This window comes from Vulpes vulpes, chromosome 1 (genome assembly GCF_048418805.1).
Source record: "Vulpes vulpes isolate BD-2025 chromosome 1, VulVul3, whole genome shotgun sequence".
Lineage (NCBI taxonomy): Eukaryota > Metazoa > Chordata > Mammalia > Carnivora > Canidae > Vulpes > Vulpes vulpes.
In genome coordinates this window covers 64207483-64221444 of record NC_132780.1, presented here as the reverse complement: position 1 = coordinate 64221444, position 13962 = coordinate 64207483, and the positions used below count along the sequence as shown (strand labels likewise).

Here is a 13962-nt window from a genome sequence, read left to right as displayed (position 1 = left end):
AGCGCGGACGGAGCGGGTTTGGGTGCGGGGACTCGGAAGAGCGTGCGTCGGCATCGAACTCGTACGATGCAGAAGGGACGGACCCCGCGGAGCGCACTGGGGGTGTGGGAGCTGGCGGCGGGCGGGCCGGGTCCCAGGAGGTGCGGCGGGCAGTGCTCACCGGCTTCAGCCGCGCCCCCCCCCCGCCCCGGGGGGGAGCTCCTCTGCACCTGCCAGGAGTCTCCGGGCTCCCTGGACACCTGTCGGAGCAGACGCGGATCCCCCCGCGGATGCCTGGGGTGAGAGCATCCCTCCCGGCACCCCGCGGAGGCCGAGCCGGCCACTCCCGGGCGCTCACACTCTCCGCCTCCCGCTGGAGGCCGGGGCTCTCCCCAGGACGCCCGCCACCAGGCTCCAAACTTCATTTTCTTTCCCCAAGTGTGAGCGCCCCTCTCGCCCCCTTCGGCGCTCCCCCGTCCCTCTCCCCCTTTCCGTCTCTCTCGGTTGGTCTCTCGCTCTCTCCAGCTTCAGCCTGGGAATCCTCGGGGCTCAGCACGGAGCTGCGCAGCCCATCGCGCGCTGGTCCCCCAGCTCGCCGCGGGGGAGCCCCGGGGAAACACGCCGGGAGCCCCCTCGGGCCGGGTCCCCGGCTCCCCATTGGCGCCCCGGTCCCCGCCCCCTCCGCGGCCCGGAGTGGCGTCAGCACGCCCGGCGGGCGTGGGGTTTAAATGCCCACTAGCGGGAGCTCCGGGCGCTTCTATCCCGGAGCGCGGTCCGGGCCGACGTTGCCGGGCTGGGAGCGGAGCCTGCGAGCGGGAGCGGGAGCGGGAGCGGGAGCGGGAGCCCGAGCCGCCGAGCGCGCTGCCCGCCGCCCCGCCGCCCATGACTCGGGAGCTCGGGTGCAAGCGCCGCCCATGCAGCATCTCTGCGCTCCGCGGACCGAGAGTTGATGAAAAACCGCTTAGCCGTCTCCGCTGCGGGGAGCCATGAGCTGTCTGGATGTTATGTACCAAGTCTATGGTCCTCCCCAGCCTTACTTCGCAGCCGCCTACACCCCCTACCACCAGGTACGTGTCTCCTCCCGGCCGCGATCCCGGAGACCAGGGGGGGGGGGGTCCCTGCTGGCGGGAGCCCCGCCTGGACCCCGAGGTCCGGGGCGTGCTTCCAGCGGGGGAGCCCCGGGGATGCGGGCCTGCCGGCGCCGCCCGCGGGAGGTTGAGCCAACCAACCCCCTTTCAGCCTGTGCACTTGCTCCCTGGGGAAGGCGGCTAAGCGCGTGCCCCGCTCCTGCGGGGAGCAACCGCCCGAGGATCGCGCGAGCCGGACGCTCTCCTTGGAGTTTGTCGGACTCCAGATTCTTCCGTGCGGGTGACGGGAGATGCGAGCCAAGCTCCCGCAGGGATAACCCAGCTTTGGTCTCAGAGGTGAGAGCGCCGAGAGAACAAAAGCCAAGACGTGCCTCTCTTGCCTTTCTATCAAAAATGCAAAGACCTGCGTTCTCATTCCTGCAAGTTTGTCTAAGGAGGAGCTTCCCCCTCTCCCCCCACCGTTTCAGTTCTCAGGGGATCAGGCCAATTCATTCCCGAACCAGAGAATTCGTTACAAAGGGAACTCGTGAAAGCGTGGGTTTTATAATCTCTGCTCTGCAAAATTCTGGGATTATTGGGGTGCAATTGACCTGGCCGAGGCGAGCTTCAGAGATAATAGTTCGCATTTCTATGACCCGAGTGGCTGCATCGGGCTGTTCTGCAGGCCACTGACCCACCTGTAAAGAAGACCACTTAACCCCGTTTCCACAAACTCTTGAAGATTTAATTATTCCAATTTCTCTCGTCTCCGGGCTGGGTCTGGGCGATCCACTTTTTCTTTCCACTTCCTCAGCTGATATTGCAAAAGCTGAAGACCGCAGTCCAGCAAAAGAATAAGATCACACACGCAGGGGGCCGTAGGGGTCAGGAACAGGTTCCAGAGTGACGGGCCTGGACTCCAGTCCCAGAGAGAATGAAATATATCCGGACCCCGGCCCAAGTTTTTAACAATTTTCCTTGCAAATTCAGAATGTCTATTCGAAAATTTTCTGTTGAATTAAGAATGGAAGGAATAGGCTTTGCTTTTTGCTTCTTTCCTTCTACCTTCCCCCTTTTAAAATTTTCCATCTAGGAGTTTGTTTAGTCTCACAATATTAATTTGGGGGGATCACCAGAGTCCCTCATTATAAGCCAAGAGGAAAGTGGTGGAAGTGGTGATCCTGCTAAGTAACCGGTCTTTTTGGCTTCAGCTTCTGAGATGGCTCCTCCCCAGGCTGGCAATATTGCAAAGAGAGGAAGGAGATGGGTTGGTTTTCTGTCTGTTTGGTCCTTTCTTCTCCCTGACCCTGGACCAACCTATTCCATTAAGATCTCTGTTCAGTTTTGCATGATCAGCCCACTTTGAGGCCATCTCTGCCTTCGTAAATGCAAATGCGTTAGCACTGCATTCAGCCTATTGCCCATTTCCAAGAAAATATTTCAGCAGCTGCACTCGGCTTTTAGAATCACTACCGGACAGTCACAATTTACCCAACCTCACAGCTAAGATCTTCTTCTTCTTTCCTTCTCCTTACTTGTTTCCTCAATGTGCATAGAGACGCCGAGGGTTCTATCTTCATAGCCCACTTACTCAAAAGATGATCTCTTTAAAAACAGCAATAGACTTTTAAGTGGACAATTTATGGGCGACCAAACAAATATCAAGTTGCACTTATCAACATGATCCATGTCAGGATGTTATTCCACATTTTTACCCCACAAGATTCTTTCCTAAATGGAACTATCTCACACCTCCGTGGCAGTTTTTCTTTTACATTCCTGGCTATGTGGCATGGATTTGGGTATTTTCATGCTCCATCAGGAGGATAATGCTTAAATCTTGCATCTTGTGCATCTGCCCTGGATTCTTAGGCAGGGGACATTCAGGCCCTAACTGGACTTGGGTGCCCTTTATCCTTGGAGCCTGATTTTAAAAATATATCTGCCCCGAGCCTGGCTTTGCCGTCAAACTCAGCTCATATCCTGGCATCTTCTGGGATTTTTCCCCCTGACATCTTCAGAGAGCTTTCCCTGTGGTCTGGCAGCAATTCTGGGGAGACGGAGACACCAAGAAGGGCAATCCGCCTCTCAGAAGCTCACCGGGTTACTGACCATAGGGCTTAGGCCTGGTTGCTGGGAGGCCCCCTTTCCCATACCTTAGGGATCTGAAGGAGTGGAGTGGGAACCCAGTTTGCCATCTCTTTTGAAAGTGACCTCTCTGTTCTTTCTCTCTTTGAGCAGAAACTAGCCTATTACTCCAAAATGCAGGAAGCCCAAGAGTGCAACGCCAGCCCCAGCAACAGCACCGGCAGCGGCAGCTCCTCCTTTTCCAGCCAAACTCCAGCCAGTATCAAAGAGGAAGAAGGCAGCCCAGAGAAAGAGCGCCCACCAGAGGCGGAGTACATCAACTCCCGCTGCGTCCTCTTCACCTATTTCCAGGGGGACATCAGCTCGGTGGTGGACGAGCACTTCAGTAGGGCCTTGAGCCAGCCTAGCAGCTATTCCCCGAGCTGTACGAGCAGCAAAGCACCCAGGAGCTCCGGGCCCTGGCGGGGTGAGTAAAGGGCCTGCTGCTGAGCGCCGGGAGAGAGGCTTCTTGGCCTGGGGCCCACCTACGTGGGGAGGGGGGCCGCCCGAGGAAAGGCAGCGGAAGGAATACTGGGCTGCCCATAGGAGGTGAGAAGGGGCCTATGGGGTGGGCAAGTAAAAGGAAAGAAGGAAAAGAAAATCTCTCCTTGAAGAGACAGGACAGAGCAGTGACCTAGAAAAAACACTAGCCTTGGAATTGGGAGACCTGGGTTTTCCTGTTGGCGCTACCACTCCCTAGCACTATGACCTTGGGCAAGTCTCTTAACCTCTGTGAGGTCACTCTATTTACTGGTCTCTAAAATTAGAATAATACCTGCCCTCTTAACTATCCCTGGAGATGGCAGTAAGGACAGATAGAAAAATGTATGTAAACATGCTGTGGGAATGCGAGGTTCCCAACACTCTCCCAAGCCACAAGGAAGATCTTCATCTACAACTTTCAGGGCACTTAGTTCCTGAAAATTTGCCCAGAGGAAAAAGTCCTAGACCCCACTGTAAGCAAAACCTGCTGAAGAATGTCTCTTAAAATTTATATATGCTTTTTTTTTTTTTGCCATGTTTCTATTACCTAGGAAATCTTGAAGCAGAAAATGTCTTTCAGTGACCAAAGAAATAAAAATTTAGGTACAGCCAAAACATCTCTAAGAGTTTTCCCCAAACACATCCCCTCTTTATTGTTCTACTCATCTCACAAAGCACGGCTTTATCTAGCCTGGGACAATGATTTATTGGTCAAGCCAACTAAATCTCCCTTCTATTCTGAAATCTCAATCTCCTTTTATTTCCAAGACAAGGGTGGGGGTAACTCTTCGATAAACATTCTCACTAAACTTAATTTCTGCTGTGTACCAAGCTGAAAAATGAGGACTTTGTTATAAAAAGGAAAACCAATATGGGAGGGGGGATGACAACCCTCACCCTCTCTTTTTTTCCTTTAGAGTGTGTGACACTTTGTGTAAGCCTTGCCTAGACAAGATCTCAAATCATTAGTTTTGAATACAGAACATTCTTTTGATTCTCCAGTCGCCTAAATGTGTTTAACAGGAAGACTGTTCACTACATAAATTGCATTTTCACCGCATTTTTAATTCTCTAGTATGTGATGCAGATGCCTTCCCCAGAGGAGGTGCTAAGTCAAGGCCTCTGGAATTAAATATCTTTCTTTCCCGCCCTTCCCACTACAGGTGACAAATTTGATCTATGTGCTGTTCTCTTAAAATGCTTCCCGGTTGGAGGAGTCAACCGTGATATTGGTTGGCAATAATAATAATAATTATTATTATTATTATTATTATTATTCCTGGCGTCCACACTTTAAGGAACCAGTGTTAACTAATTAAAACTTAAAAGATCTGTCCCTGTGTGTCCCTCTGCAAATAATACAGCTGCCCTTTTAATAGGTCTAGTTTACTCTTTAGCTTGAGTTCTTGGAAAAAAAAAATATTTGAAAGAAGGTTTCTAGAAAGGAGGCTAATAATAGCAAGACTTTGAAATATGTCGATGGACTTCCAGTCTATCAGAGGCCTTGGAGGGGCACATTTTCTGGAGCTGGGGAGGCTGAAACGCGAGAGGGGGTAGTGGAACCGCCAGGCGGCTGACCAAGAGTGGGAAGAAGTATCTTTAGCTTGGGGAGAGGCTGCGGGCTGGGACCGGGAGCGAGACCGCATCTACCCCCCAGCCAGCAGAGCCTGGAGTCGGGGAACCCGCTCCCCGCGCCCCACCCCAAAACTGGAGTTGAGGAGGGGGGGTGTCTCCGGCCTCTTCCTCTCCCAGTGCGTCCTGGGGTGTGCGCTCTGGAGACGCGTCTGCAGATTCCGTGGAAGCGGCCCTCCTTCCCAAAGGGTTCCCCCCACTTTGCGGGGCCGTCACCTGGAATTCTCAGGCTGCAGCATCTCGCGCCCCCCCCCCGCCCCGCGCGCGCCCCGAAAGGCGCCGCCCCAGAGCCGCGCCAGCGGGTCCGCGCCCCCCGCGCCCCGCGCGCCCCGCGCGTTCAGCTCCCCCGCGGGCGGGGTGGGCGCTTCCCCGGCCCCGCGGTGACGCGCCCCTCTCTTCCTTTGCTCCCCCCGCCCCGCCGGCCCGCAGACGGCTCCTTCCCGATGAGCCAGCGCAGCTTCCCCGCCTCCTTCTGGAACAGCGCGTACCAGGCACCGGTGCCCGCGCCGCTGGGCAGCCCGCTGGCCGCCGCGCACTCGGAGCTGCCCTTCGCCGCCGCCGACCCCTACTCGCCGGCCGCGCTGCACAGCCACCTGCACCAGGGCGCGGCCGAGCCCTGGCACCACGCGCACCCGCACCACGCGCACCCGCACCACCCGTACGCGCTGGGCAGCGCGCTGGGCGCCCAGGCCGCCGCCTACCCGCGGCCCGCCGCCGTGCACGAGGTCTACGCGCCGCACTTCGACCCGCGCTACGGGCCGCTGCTGATGCCCGCGGCCTCCGGGCGCCCCGCCCGCCTCGCGCCCGCCCCGGCGCCCGCGCCCGGCAGCCCGCCCTGCGAGCTCTCCGCCAAGGGCGAGCCGGCCGGCCCCGCGTGGGCCGCGCCCGGGGGACCCTTCGCCAGCCCCGCGGGGGACGTGGCCCAGGGGCTGGGACTCAGCGTGGACTCAGGTAAGCGGGAGAGGGAGCTTGGCCTCCCCGGACCCCTCCTGCCCTGTGTCCGACCCTGGGCTGAGCCCCGGACGCCCCTTAGCTCCCCTTGGAGACCCCAGTGACCTTGTGGCCCTCCGGGCTTCCGCAGACAGGTGGCCCAGTGTCATCGGTGTGGGCAGAATGGCAAAGAGGGGCACTGCCCTAACCTGGCTGGAAAATATAATAGAGGATTTTTTCCCCAAAATTTGAATAAATAAATAAGTATGAATAAATGAGTAATCTGCTGGAAAGGTTCTAGCTCTGCGCTGTTCAATCCTGTAACCGCCAGCCACGGGTACCTGTTGAGCCCTTGCAACGTGGCTAGGACGAACTGGGATGTGCTGTACGTGCATAATACACACTGGATTTCAAAACTGTGTGCGAGGAAAAAGAATGTAAAATTCATCTCACCAGTATTTTTATGTTGATTGCATGTTGGAATACTTTCGACACATTGCACATTGAACACATCAGGTCAAATAAACTATATTGCCAAGATTAATGCTCACCTGGTTCTTTTTACTTGTTTCCAATGTGGCTGCTAGAAAATTTAGAGTTATGCCTGTGGCTCCCATTGTTGTTCTTATTGGACAGCGCTGATCTAGAGGACCTAGAGCTAAGAGTGTAGTTCAGAATCTTCTGCAGCGAGGGGGTATTGTCTCCTAGTGACAGTTTTAAGGAAGGAAAAATGTGATTCTCATATCAGCCAAATAACCAAATTAAACAAGTCTCTTAAAATGTAAAGCTTAAAGAGAATGTGATTTCGATGACTATATCGAGTTCCTGGCTTAACGAGTTGCATTCGAAAGGGACATTCGAATAAGGGCTTACTCTTCTGCTTCCTTTATTTTTAGGGCAGAACCCCAAAATGATTATATTATAAATGCAATTGTTGGCTTGTAGTCTTGCCCACCCGCCCTTCCTTCAGGTGAAGATTTGACATTTCTGTTTGCTTCGCTTTTACTTCCATTCATGCCCTTTAGAAGAATTCTGTGACATTCACAATAAAACAGTGGTGTTTGTCTTTTTCTCTGTCCTTAAATACCTGTGCCTTCCCGCCCCCAATCCCTTCTCTCTCCCTCTCTTCGCTCTCTCTCTCTCTCTCCCCCTCTCCCTCTTTCTTTTGTTTTCTCTCTGTTTTCAGGTTTGCAGCCTCAGGACAAAAGCAAAGATCTGTACTGGTTTTAGACAGCCCACCTTGCTCCCCGTAGGTCTCTGCATAGCGCAATTGGTGACCTCAGAGCTGGAATCAGAGTGGGTTTGTAACAGCTTCTGATCTTGGTTTGCAGCTCGTCGTTATTCCCTCTGTGGTGCATCCCTCCTGAGCTGATCTGCTGACCCCGGGTTCCCCCTTCCCTTTCCCTTCCGACCAGCCACGGAGGCTCAGCACCTGGGCCTCTCACTTCATGGATGAGGACACGGGGGAAGGCAGAGACTTCAAACTGCTCCGTGTATTGCGAGAACCAAAACATACATCTACAGAAGTTTTTTCTAACAATAATTCCTTCCGCGGAAAGAGCAGATCCAAAGACTCTGAATCATGTTACAAGCCTTCCGGGCAGATCACTGGAAATATCTGCGGTGATCTCACTTAGGTGATATGATGTCATAAGTTTTCTTGAAAAGAGGAGGGGGGAAAAAGGGACTCTTTTGGTGTGAATATTTTTTATGCTGATGTGAATTATGTCATTAAGTGGTGTGACCATATAGCACTACTGATGTCAGTATCCTCACATTTAAAATGTATTTGTATTTGCATCCAAGACTGTGGTAGAGAAGTAAAAGAGGCCACTTCCTTCTTCCTCACCTCATAGCCTCCAGCTCCCTTCATGCCCACTCCCTCTCTGCAACACCCACTCCAGACACAAAGACACACTTTTTTCATTTGGACTGTGAACATGGAAGCCTCAGCCTAAATGTGAGTGGCAAGTGGCTTATCTGAAGCCACCTGCCCAAGTCTTACTGAAATGCAGCTGTTGTAAGGACAACTGTTTGAAAACTCCAGAAATACATCGACCAAGGTGGCACTTTCCAGTGTTTGGCACAACAATTGCAATTGCACTGGATCTATTTTATATATGTGTGTGTGTGTAGATATATATCCTATTTTTTACGAGGAACATTTTACGATGAAAGAAGAAACTCTTCTCTGCCTTCTCCTACAAATTCCATCTCTCCTTCCATCCTCCTCTGGATGAAAAAAAAAAAAAAAAAGCAGCACGGAACCCCAACTGCCTCCATGAAGAAGAACCAGGAATCGCCACAAGGGAAAGAAACGTCCATGGAGTCTCCAATACCTCGAATATTCCTCTCAGTCTCTATGGTCACTGTTTAGTCACTTTAATTTTGGCACAGGGGAAGGGGTCCACGGGTGGGCAAAGCTGCAGGTGATGAGGAAGAAGAAATGAACAGTAAAGTTGTCTCTTTACTACAGGGTCGCTGTGTTATTTCATAAAAAGGAAATAAATGTCTTAGTCTTTCTCTAGTGGAATAAAATAATTTATAGTAGTACAATGTGATGTCAGTAACTAATGTTCCATTATATATATATATATATATATAGATAGATAGATAGATAGATAGATTTAGTGCTTTTTGGTTTTCCCAAGTGTTTGCCATTCTGTGAAACCCATTCACCCTTTGCCACCTCGCATCAACCCCAGAAGTGAGAAGTTAGGTATCCCACCTCTGTTTCACACATGTGAAAATTGTGGCCAGCAGAAGCCCAAGGCTTCCCTGTCCAGCATTCACTGGGTTGAAAGTAGAGATGGTACTAAAAGCACGACCTGGACACTGTTCAGTCAGGAACACATTTATTACTCTCCAGAAGAGACTTGTTGTTCCTTCTTCAATTCCAGACTCTTAGGACAGTAGTCAGTTTAAAAAGTGATATTGGTGATATTACATTTTCATAAAGTAGGTTAAGAAACCAAACCTACCAGTAGGCAAAAATAAATAAATAAATAAATAAATAAATAAATAAATAAATAAATATTTTTTAAAAAATTTTTTTAAAAAAGGAAGGAAGAAAGAGATTGATTATTAAGAAACTAATGGTCTTTTCTCTTAATTTCGTCTCAATGCCAACATTGTGTTCATTCACTGAAGGGCCCAAAAGAAATGTTTTGTGTTCTGTTCAAATTGCCCTTCTAGGTTGTTAAAGCATAAAAAGAGTTGGAATCTTGACCTCTGTTATAACATGAGAAACAAACACAATTTATCTTGGATAATAGTCTCAAGAGTTGGGGGCAGTAAGGGACCTTACTCGGAGTATGGCTTAGCAGAGCCACCCGTCCCCTCTTTCTGTCATCTTGGTAGCTGTGAAGTAGATTATGATCATCCCAAGATCCTATGCCTGGTTTTGCTTATATGGAAGGTACTCTCTGATTATGCGGCATCGGATGTGATGGCACTACAAATAACCAATGCTGAGTGTTCATCAGACCCTGGTCAGAGGGCTGCGTATGCAGGTTAACTCATTTAAGTCTCACGCAATTCTGTGTGGTATTTATTATGATCCCCTTCTTTCCAGTGAGACAACTGAAGCTCACAGAGGAGAAGTAAGTTGCCCAGTCACAGCCAGTAAGTAGCAGAGCCAGGATGCCAACCCAGGCAGCCTGGACGCAGAGACCGCCCTGTTACCCACCCACCACACTGGCTGCTTGTCCTCTTCTGACTTGCCTTGGGCGGCTCAACTTTGGGTTTACTTTCTCCTCCACAGTTGATGAATAAGGTAGGGGAAAGAGGCAGGGCAGCAAAGGCTGCCACACCACGGACCTTCCAGAATCCCTGGTCTCAAAGGAGCCATCACAGGATATTTTCACACCTCTTCATCAAATGATACTATCTATAGACCATTCAGTCAGATGCAGATCTCCATTCTTCTCCAGGAGGGAATTATTATTGCTTCTCTTATTAATTCATTTCACTATTTACCAGACTTCACTGCTCTGAAGCTCTTCACACCCAACCCGACCAAGTCGTGTAAGACTTAGCCTGAGGTTTGGACATCGAAGCAATAACTAAAATTAACTCTGGACTTCTCTGTGGATTTTGTTAATCCATGTTCCACTGGCACGGATCACTAGCATATACCGGCATAAATAAAATGCATTGCGTTCCAGCTCGCTTTTTAGAATTTGCCACTGAGTATGCAGTGGAAGGAGAAAGCACAGCAGTGCATTCTTTGCTGGCCACTGTGTCCTGACAGTCCCCACCAGAGAAACCGTGCCCACGCAGCACTGCGTTAGCACACTCACAAGATCTCTGCTCAGAACCCGGTGGGAGCATTTTCCCAGCCACAGGGTTCTGGTTACTGAAGCCTCTCCCCTGAGCTGCATCTGACCCGAATATCAGGTTGCTGGTGAGGAGACCCATTCACTGGAACTGGCCTCTGGGGCAGTCCTAAACAGACCATCCAGGCCGCTGAGCCGGGCTCTGGTGACCTGGCACCCGGGCTACCAGGATGACAGCATTTCCCTCCGTGTTGGACGTTCCCAAAGTAGAAATGCAAGACGACCCAGAACGATAATGATTCTGTCTGTGTAGTAAGAGCCTCAGAGAGGGCTTTGGAGAATTAGAGGTCTTAACTGACATGCTCTAGGCCTCACCCAACTCACGCAAAATATGAATACCCGTGCCTGTCTTGTTAACATTCACGCAATGATGCAGATTGGAGGAGGCCCTGGTGGTTGATGAAAGGACATTGGGGGCAATGAGGGATGACAGGGGGCAGAGGCACACATGACGTTTCCACATGTGTTCTACGTGGTCCGGGGGCCTGAGAGAAAGCTAAGCTTCTCCTCTACTCATCCCCGCTGGCACCAGCGCCCTCCTCCTGCAGCTCTCCCTGTGCTTGGCCCAGGCCCAGGGAGAGGTGATGAAAAGGGGAGAGACAGCTCTCCGCCACCAAGTAATCCTTCTGCCGATTGCCCTCTGGCTGAGAACTCAGTCACCCAACTTCAGGGAACTCTATCTGCTCTGCTCCTCTAGTTTAAAAGGAGTTGCCATCCTGTCTCCTTTCCCCCTTTGAAGTTCTATTTCAATGTGTGGCAAATTCTAGCAATGACTTAAGATTGATTTGGGCCTGGATGGGAAGGAGGGCAGAGGTGGAGGGACGTTAGGACTTAGATCCCCTGACTGGAAGCTTCTCTTGCCACTCTTTCTGGGTAAGTACGGCTCTTTCTGTGCCCTTTTAATCAGAGGAAGCGACTCTTAAGATCAATTTAACCTCCGGTTTGCTCAGAATCGTAAACCCTGGGCTTAGGTGCAGGCGCCCATATCCTTTCTATCAAAATAAACAGATTTTTTTTTTTTACATTTAGCAATTGATTATTTTGGGGTTGTAGGAGATTTAAAAAATAAGACTTGGACAAACTGCTTTCCCTGTAAATGCTACTTCTATAAATTGCATTTTAAATGTAAGTCCTACGGTATCAAAGCATGAAAGGCAAATTGAAAGATATTTTAAAAGACTTTAAAAATAAATGAAACCAAAAAAAGGTAAGATTCCTTTATAAAACTGCTTTAACACTCTGTCAATAACATGCTTACAAATAACTCACCTTTTGATCATACTTATCAATGTCCAGACTCTATATATCCCATTTTCCTTGCAAGATTTTTATTTATTTTTATTTTTTTCTTGCAAGATTTTTAGAATTTATTATTATTCATTATCTATTACATATTCCTAAAATCTGGAGTAAAGGAATAAATGTCCCGAAGGCAGTATCATTATTAGATGTGCTGTTTGCACATAACTGAAGTTTTGACGTGTGCACAGCTGTAGGATTAAGCAAACGTGAATTTTACATTTCCTGAAACCCAGGTTTCCTCCTCTCTCATGAATAAATGAAACTCTAATAATATAAATATGGTACCCTCGCAATAGAATCCATCTACAGATTTCTCTCCCCCCCCCCCCCCTCTCTCTCGCAGGCCTAAAGGGAAATCAGAGACACCATGCCCTCAGACAGGCACAGACACAAATGATTATTCTCACTTGACAGACCAACTGTACTGCTCTTTCCTTGTATTTCACTCCAGCCCCAGAGGGCTGGATCAGGAAAGAGACACTTGATAGCTGCTGGTTCCGTGTTTGAAATATTTGTGAAGTTAACGCATAATCTGAAAGCAGAAGCTAATAAATTATAGGGTGCTAATTGGAGCTGGAGTGGAGCTGTCAATCATGTTTCCCTAAACACAGAGAGACCCTCATACCCTAAAAAGGCAAAGCAGCCTTCAGGAACAGTGCCCAGTTGTTTGCAGCCTTGACCCGCACTCCAGCAGAAACATCGAGTCCAGGCAGAGTGGCCTCTGGCAGAGTCAGCAGAGGTGGTTCTGCTAATCCAAGCTCACTTTAAGAAGAGAGACAGATTCTCTTTTAGGGGGAAAGAGTAAAATACTTTTACTAAAGAATTACTGTTTAAAGAAACATACTGTTTACAGAAAAATATATATATGTATATATATATATACACACACATACATATGTGTGGTAGTTGATGAAAGAACTATATATGTGTACATATATATATATATATATCGAATTTACTAGAATAATTATTACTTTAGTAAAACATTACCCTTTATTTGGAATTTTTCACTTTCTAAAACAAGTTTAACTCAATGAGAGAAAAATCTAAAGGTCTCCACAATAGTGTCATGTTGACCTCAAGCTGTAGTATCTCTGTGAGCTTTCTGATGTACTCTTAAGGAACTAAGCTCCTCTAGAACAAAAATAAGACATCCAAATTTCCATTGCCTTACTGGAATTCATTTATTTCCCCCTTAAAAAGCAGCAGCAGCATAGTTCTCATTCCTTTGTTTTGTTCTTATAAACTCCTAGAAATCTCTGGTTCTACTCATCTCCCACTATTTCAAATGGCTGACATGATTTTGCTCAAACAATCCTCCTCTGTTCCATTTCCTATCAAAACGGTATAAATCAATAAATATGTGATTATTACACAGGAGACAATTTAGGTTAAAGGTACACAAAAATAAAATAAAATAAAATAAATAAATAAATAAAGGTAAACCAGATTTTTGGAAAACAAAACTAAAGAATTAACATTTTTTGATTTCTACTATTTGCATGACTCTCACGATCGAGTTACCAGGCAGAAATTTTTACCAGCATTTACTGATAGAGTATGTGCTTTGGTCTCTATGTGTATTTACAACTAGTAAAATACTCTTATAACTTGGAAACTTCTTCCGCATACTTCAAAAAAAAAATAGTTCTCACTCAGGAAAAGCAAATCACGTATGTTAAAATTCTACACACACAATGGCTCAAAACAACAATTATAATTGATGGGAATGTCATAAGTTTGTTTCTTTTCTGGCTAATTCTCACTGCTACAGCCTTGCCCTTATTTTTGGCAACTCTATAATCCACCCTAGTGCCAATAACAGCACTATCAAGAAATGGGATGGAAAACAAAAATATATATTTTGTGGCCGTTGCCGTTTATTTTCACTAGGTACAATCATTTCTTTTTCCTTCATCTACCACATTTTACACAGTATGTAATGCATCCCAGAAAATAATTGGATATTTTGTCATCTAATATCCTATGACTTTTTTTTATATCGTACCTGCTTTTTTAGTGGAAGTTTCTGGTATCTTTGGAAGCACTGCTGAAAACTTCTGTATTATTAGTGACATCCCACCTTGTTTGGTGGAGTGGGAAAT

General features: G+C 48.6%; 1 protein-coding gene across 2 annotated transcripts; it reads left to right on the top strand.

Annotated features, from left to right (window-relative positions):
- Positions 1-754: 754 nt before the first annotated feature.
- On the top strand, positions 755-8774 carry VGLL2 (vestigial like family member 2). 2 transcript variants are annotated; one of them, XM_072765480.1, is made up of 4 exons: positions 755-1046; positions 3288-3600; positions 5718-6239; positions 7550-8774. In XM_072765480.1, exons 1-4 carry the CDS (start codon positions 966-968, stop codon positions 7588-7590), a joined length of 957 nt encoding a protein of 318 aa, XP_072621581.1. In that variant the 5' UTR covers positions 755-965; the 3' UTR covers positions 7591-8774. The 2 variants fall into 2 exon arrangements, with proteins under 2 accessions (XP_072621581.1, XP_072621574.1); XM_072765473.1 differs by having other exon boundaries at positions 7405-7581.
- Positions 8775-13962: the final 5188 nt, after the last annotated feature.